The sequence below is a fragment of the Heliangelus exortis genome, chromosome 25 (assembly GCF_036169615.1).
Source record: "Heliangelus exortis chromosome 25, bHelExo1.hap1, whole genome shotgun sequence".
Taxonomy (NCBI): Eukaryota; Metazoa; Chordata; class Aves; order Apodiformes; family Trochilidae; genus Heliangelus; species Heliangelus exortis.
This window is the reverse complement of record NC_092446.1, coordinates 6,040,046-6,046,045: the sequence shown is the minus strand read 5'-3', so window position 1 is coordinate 6,046,045 and position 6,000 is coordinate 6,040,046. Positions and strand designations below refer to the sequence as shown.

The 6,000-nt window shown below is 62.7% G+C and overlaps 2 protein-coding genes across 3 annotated transcripts; one reads left to right on the top strand and one right to left on the bottom strand.

The window, feature by feature from the left end:
• The first annotated feature begins 116 nt into the window (after positions 1 to 116).
• Positions 117 to 2,736, top strand: EPS8L3 (EPS8 signaling adaptor L3). Of its 2 annotated transcripts, XM_071768463.1 has the most exons (10): positions 117 to 194; positions 701 to 776; positions 1,018 to 1,166; positions 1,275 to 1,356; positions 1,462 to 1,499; positions 1,587 to 1,677; positions 1,778 to 1,891; positions 1,979 to 2,058; positions 2,160 to 2,292; positions 2,384 to 2,736. In XM_071768463.1, exons 3-10 carry the CDS (start codon positions 1,093 to 1,095, stop codon positions 2,399 to 2,401), a joined length of 630 nt encoding a protein of 209 aa, XP_071624564.1. In that variant the 5' UTR covers positions 117 to 194; positions 701 to 776; positions 1,018 to 1,092; the 3' UTR covers positions 2,402 to 2,736. The 2 variants fall into 2 exon arrangements, with proteins under 2 accessions (XP_071624564.1, XP_071624563.1); XM_071768462.1 differs by having other exon boundaries at positions 1,778 to 2,058.
• Positions 2,709 to 5,422, bottom strand: LOC139807453 (glutathione S-transferase Mu 3-like). The gene is made up of 8 exons (XM_071768465.1): positions 5,339 to 5,422; positions 4,578 to 4,653; positions 4,394 to 4,458; positions 4,205 to 4,286; positions 3,823 to 3,923; positions 3,556 to 3,651; positions 3,363 to 3,473; positions 2,709 to 3,282 (listed from the first exon to the last, which is right to left on the bottom strand). The coding sequence occupies exons 1-8, from the start codon at positions 5,369 to 5,371 to the stop codon at positions 3,187 to 3,189; spliced, it is 660 nt and encodes a 219-aa protein (XP_071624566.1). The 5' UTR covers positions 5,372 to 5,422; the 3' UTR covers positions 2,709 to 3,186.
• Positions 5,423 to 6,000: the final 578 nt, after the last annotated feature.

The window sequence follows — 6,000 nt, the reverse complement described above, 5'->3', positions numbered from 1 at the left end:
TACCGACCTGAAAAAGAAGAAAAAAAAAGGGGGTGAGGGAGGGGACCCTGGGGGGGTTTCATGGTTTTTTTGTGGGGGAGGTGGTTTGATCCCGGTGCCAGCATCCTCCCCTCCACCTCTGCCTCTCCAGATCTGCCCCCAGGGAGGAATTCCTGGAGTTCTTCCAGAAGGTGAAACAGGGACTGAACCTCCTGGTAGGTGCTGAGGGAGGAAATGGTGGGGAACAACAAACAGGGGAGGGGGGGAACAAAAAGGGAAGGGTGGGACAAAAAAAGGAAGGGGGGACAAAAAGGGGAGGGGGGGGGAGAAAAGAGGAGGGGAGGAGGAGAAAAGGGGAGGGGGGGGAGGAGAAAAAGAGGGGAGAAAGGGGAGGAGAAAAAAGGGGGGAGAAAAAGAGGGGGAGAAAAACGGGGGGAGAAAAACGGGGGGGAGGGGTCAAAGGAAAGGGGGAGGGGTCAAAGGAAAGGGGGCAAAAAGGGGGGGACAAAATGAGGAGGGTGAAAGGGGGGGAAGAAGAGGGGAATGGGAGACAAAAAGGGGGGGCACAAAAGGTGGGACAAAGGGGGGGCAAGGAGGACACTTGGGTCAGTGGGGGATGTGTGGGGAAAAGGGGGGACAGCAGAGGGGACAAGGGGAAGCTGCGAGGGGAGAGGGGAATGGGGGAGGGCACCTGGGGACACCCTTTTCTGTTCCCCCCCAGGGAAGGACCCAACAGCATTTCCAGCAGCCAGACCCCCCGCGAGCTGCTGCGCCTCATCTTCGTGGCCCTGTCCTTCGTGAGTGCTCCCAAAAGAGGCCCTCATCCCCTCCTCCCCCCCACTGCGAGGTGGGGAAACTGAGGCAGGAGGCACGATGTCCTCAGCCCCCTCCCGCCCCCTGGGGGCGTGGGTTCAGAGCAAAGTGGGGAAACTGAGGCAAGCGGTGGGATGACCTCACACACAGCACCCCCAATCCTGAGGAGCAGAGGTGGGGGTGCTGCTCCATCACATCACCCCCTTTCCTCCACCCCTGGAACAGGCCCTGGAGCACTGCCCCGACCCCCACCTGGCCCGGGCGGTGGGGACCCCCACACTGGTGCCAGAGGCGGTGGAGATGCTGGAGGAGAGCCTGCCCCAGCCTGACTATGAGCTCTGGAAGTCCCTGGGCATGGCCTGGAACACCACCAGGTGGGACCTGTCCCCCCCCTGGACACTAAGGGGAGCGGGTTTGGCCTTTGGGGAGGGGGGGAGTCAAATCACCCCCCTTGACTTTGCCCCCTCCCCCCCTCATTGCAGGGCAGAGTACAACACCCAGACAGTGCCCCACGATGTCCCCGTTTTCTCAGAGGGGTGGTCACCCCCCCTTCCACGGGACCAGGTATGGCACAGGGGAGGTGGAAGGGGTGGGGAGGACACCCCACATCCTGCCTCAGTTTCCCCAGCTCAGTTTTAACCCCCCCCCCAACCCGCTGTGTCCCTGCAGTGGATGCCCACCGGCCCCAGGGACTTCCCTGAGCACAGGTAAGCGCTACTGGGGAGTAGGGTAGGAGCCTTCCCCGACCCGGATGGATGCTTATGTCCCATGTGTCCCCCTCTTGTCACCTCTAGAGCCACCCCCAGCCCGGTGGTCCGAGCCCTCTATGAGTTTCAGGGCAGGAACCCTCAGGAGCTGAGCGTCAGGATGGGGGATGAGCTGCAGGTACCAACCTGGGGGGTGGGGATTCTGGTCCTGCGAGGGTCTGGAAGAGGAAGGGGGGCACAGCAGGACTGCCCCCCCCCCCCCCCGTCACCATCCTTAGGTCTTGGACCAGAGGAAGAAGTGGTGGCTGGTGCAGGACAGGCAGGGGGACAAGGGTTACGTCCCCAGTAACATCCTGGAGCCCCTGGGGGGACCCGAGGAGGGCCCCAGCCAGGTGCGTCCCCCTCTTCCCCACCCTTCCCTACACCCCCAGCAGCGGGAGAGGGTGGCAGGGGCCCACCCCTTGTCCCCCCCCCTCCAGGAAAGCCCCCCCAACCTGCACCCCGACTCCTCACCCACGGAGGTGACAGCCTGGCTGAAGGACAAAGGCTTCTCACGGATGTAAGGGAACAACCCCCCCCCTCCCCAAACCCCGATTTCATTTCAGGACAGGGGGGGCACAAGCCCTGCTGACCCTCCCTGTCTCTCTGTCTGTCCGGCAGCACCGTGCGGTGTCTGGGGGTGCTGAGGGGTCACCAGCTCCTGGAGCTGAGCCCCGAGGACCTGAGAGCCATCTGCCCCGAGGAGTGGCGGAGGGTCCTCTTCAAGCTCTCCTCAGTCAGGACCTCCCTCGGGGTGAGCAACCCTCCCCCCAAAAAAAACAAAACACCCGCCCCCCATTAATATCCCCCCCCCTTAACCCTTTCTCCTCCCTCTTTCTCTGCAGATGGGCCCCAGGGACTGAAGACTTTGACCCCAAACTGTTCCCCCCCAATACTGCAGGACTCAGGGTGGGGGGGAGGGATGGTTTTTAGGGAACACCCCTCCGACACCCCTATCCTGCCCCTCCCAGATGGAGAGATGCTCCTTGGGGGTGACCCATCCCTTCCAAAGTCACTGCTGACTTCTGGAACCCCCCCACTACAGCACTGGACAATTTTTGGGGACCCCACGCCCCTCCCTGGGGAGATGAGCTGCTGGGGAACCCTCCCCCATGGTGAAATGGGGGGGCAGGCAGGGGGAAATGTGGGTACCCCAGGTGTAAAATGAGAGGCATGGAAAATAAAGAGAGTGACAGCACTGGAGGGGGACAGGGACATCCCAGTCCCTGTGTCAGCCGTGGGGCAGGGAGGGGAACACGGGAGGAAGGGGGACACAATGTGCCACCCCCAGACCAAGGGACACCTTTAGGTCCCCATCCTGCCCACCCTCTCCTTGGGGGGACAGGGGCATCACCCTGTCCTGGGGGGTGATGGCAGCAGCAAGGGGACATGGGAACAGAGCCATCAGCCAAGGGGGTGGTGGCCATGGCCCCCTCCTCACCACCCTCAGAGCTCCCCCAGCACTCAGATGCCACCTCTGAAGCACTTTATTGTCTTGGGGGGCTTCACACTGGTGATGCCCACCCCACCCACCCTATGCTGGTCATCAGGGGGGGTGTCATCAGGTCAAGACCCCCCACTCCATTCTGGGGGTGCCATCAGGACAGAACCCCACCCCCCCAGGTCCCCCTCACCCCACACTAGACCCCTACTCCTTTTTATTGCCCCACTTGGCCATCTTGTTGTTGATGGGCATCTTCAGGAAGCGGTTGGACTTCATGTAGGCAGCTACCTTCTCCAGGGCCTGGGGGGGCAAAGGGGGAGGTGAGGGAGATATCCACCCCCTCACCCCGGGGTCCTCCCCTCAGGGGGTGTGGGGCTCACCCCAAAGCGGTCCATGAAGTCCTTGAGGTTCTTGAAGGGCTCCAGGCACTTGGGCTCAAAGATTCGGTTCTGCTCCAGCACATCAAACATGAGGAAGTCCACGAAGGTCAACTGAGGACAAGGAGCAGAGGGGAGATATCAGGGAAGACCACCATAGGGACAAAACCCTTCTCCCAGGGCCCCCCAATTGTACCTTCTCCCCCGCAAACCATTTTCTGTCCCCCAAGAAGTTGGAGAAGAGCTTCAGCTTGCCTGGCAGCTGCTCCAGGTAGCCCGGCTTGAGCTTCTCCTGCAGGAGAGAGGGGGAGAAGGGTGGGGGTGGGCACCTTGGGTTCCCCACACCCCCCCAGGGACCATCTGTACTCAATGGTCTCAGAGGTCTTTTCCAGCCTCAATAATTCTGTCACCCTTGATGGGGTGACCCCGATGGTGACAGAACCCAGAGCACGGGGACACTCACAAAGTCAGGGTTGTAGCAGACCATCACCAGGCTCATCCGGAAATCCATGATCTGGTTCTCCAGCATGTCCACACGCAGGATCTCCTCCTCTGTCTCACCAGCTGGGAGTGGGGGGACACCAGTGCCGAGAGGGGGGGGGGGGGTCCCCCAACTCCAAACTCATGTCAAACCCTGCTCTATTCCAACTCCAAGCCCACTGCTCTAAGCCCCCCCCTACTACACCAGCCCAAGCTTGCCCCAAGCCTTCGCCATGCCCACCCCTACTCCAAGTCCAAGCCCATCCTAAGCCCAAGGCCATCCCCACCCCAAGCTCTCCCCATGCCCATCCCTACTCCAAGCCCCCCCCCACCCCAAGCCCCCCTGACCGCCCCCCCCCACTCACCCATCCCGTGCTTGCGGGCGATGTAGCGCAGGATGGCATTGCTCTGTGTCAGCTTGGTGGGGCCATCGATGAAGTAAGGGAGCTGGGGGGGGGGACAAGGAGGCATGGGGACACCAGGGCATGAGGCCACCAGGGTCCCCACCCCATCGTCACCCCCGGTTCCCCCCCCCCCAACTCAAGACCACCTACGTTGGGGAAGTCCAACCCCAGTTTCTCCTTCTCGTTGATCCATTGGCTCTTGTCATAGTCAGGAGCTGGAAGGAAGAAAGGGGGGGGGGGTTGAGGGGGTGTTGGGTGACTCCATGCCCCCCACCCCCCCAAAAAGACAGAGAGCTTGTGGGTGGGTGTAGGGAACCCCCTGGACCCCCCTCACCTTCCCCACAGCTGTAGAGTTTGTCCTCATAGGGGGTCTCTGTGTACTCCAGGAGCAGGCGAATGGCATGGGCCAGCTGGGGGGGCACAGGGCAGTGAGACCCCCCCGAACCTCAAAACTGACCCCCAACCCTTCCATGGGGAAAGTGAGGCAGAGGAGAGGGAAACTGCACCCTCCCCGGTCACCCCCCCTTCCTCCTGAGCCCACCGGGTGCCCCCCCAAAAGTAATGCTCCCACCCCACAAGTGCAGGGGGACCCCCGTAGCCCCCCCAAAAGAAGACCAAGGGGATCCCTGCAGACTCCCCCAAGATCAAGAGGATTCCCACAACCGCCGCCCCCACACACACACACACAAAAAAAGCACGTGGACGCCCATAAGCTCCCCCGTAAGAAAAAGGGAACCTCCACAAAACCCCCCCAAGATAAAAGGGACCCCCACAGCCCCCGAAGTGCAGTGGGACCCCCCGCAACCCTCCCAAGTGTAGTGCGATCCCCGAAGCCTCCCCCACAGAGCAGAGTGACCCTCGCAGCCCCCCAAGTGCAGTGGGACCCCCGAACCCCCCCCCAAGACCAAAGGGACCCCCACAACACCCCCGGAGAGTAGAAGAGACCCCCGCAGCCCCCCCCCCACCAAGATCACAAGGACCCCCATGTAGAGCGGGGTTGCAAAGGGGGGGCCGGGGGAAGGGTCTCCCCCCGGAGAAGACCCTCCCGGGGGGGGGAAGGGGAAGGGGAGGGTGCAGCCCCCCCAGCCCACTCACACCGCGGATGTCCCAGTATCCCAACACCGCCATGGCCGCGCGCGCCGATGGATGTGTCCCCCCCCCCACCTCGTTCCGCGTGACACCCACACCCCCCCACTTCCCCGGGGGCGGAGCTTAAAGGGAGGCGGGGGCCGGGGGAGGCTCTTAAAGGGACACGGGCCTGGGTGCGGCTGGAAAAGCGCGGTACCCCGCCTCCCCCATTCTCGGTGGGGGTGAGCCCCCCCCCCCGTTTGTGTTGAGAATCCCCCTTAACCCGGGGTGTCCCGAGTTTTCCCCCCGAACCCCCCCCCAAGCTTCATGGGGGTCCCCTTTATCCTGGTGGTCGTGGGTGCCCCCCATTACACCCTTCCCAAGATTCATGAGGGTCCCATTTATCCTGAATGCTTCCCTCTCGCACCCCCCTCTGTGAGGCCACTCTCTTGCTGACTCAGTTTCCTTTTGGGGCTGCGATACTCCGCCCCCCTCCCCGCCCCACCAAAATCTGAGCAGTTTTATTAAATGTTTATTTGTCCCCCCCAGGGACAGGGTGGTACCGGTGGCACCGGGGATGCTGACGGCAGCGGTGACAGCCAGGCTGTCCCGGGCCACCCGGGGCCACTCCCAACCTGTCCGATGTCCCCGACACATGCCTGACACCCCCCGACTCCCCCGCCACCAGC

What these genes read in the sequence shown, in the direction of transcription:
- LOC139807453 (XM_071768465.1), bottom strand. Translation starts at nt 5,371, where the DNA reads ATGGCGGTGTTGGGATACTGGGACATCCGCGGT. An exon ending in AATGGTTTGCGGGGGAGAAG is followed by an intron (nt 3,474 to 3,555) that starts GTACAATTGGGG and finishes CCTTGTCCTCAG; the next exon opens with TTGACCTTCGTGGACTTCCT. An exon ending in ACTTCATGGACCGCTTTGGG is followed by an intron (nt 3,283 to 3,362) that starts GTGAGCCCCACA and finishes TTGCCCCCCCAG; the next exon opens with GCCCTGGAGAAGGTAGCTGC.
- EPS8L3 (XM_071768462.1), top strand. Translation starts at nt 1,093, where the DNA reads ATGCTGGAGGAGAGCCTGCCCCAGCCTGACTATGAGCTCTGGAAGTCC. An exon ending in ATGGCCTGGAACACCACCAG is followed by an intron (nt 1,167 to 1,274) that starts GTGGGACCTGTC and finishes CCCTCATTGCAG; the next exon opens with GGCAGAGTACAACACCCAGA. An exon ending in AGGGACTTCCCTGAGCACAG is followed by an intron (nt 1,500 to 1,586) that starts GTAAGCGCTACT and finishes TGTCACCTCTAG; the next exon opens with AGCCACCCCCAGCCCGGTGG.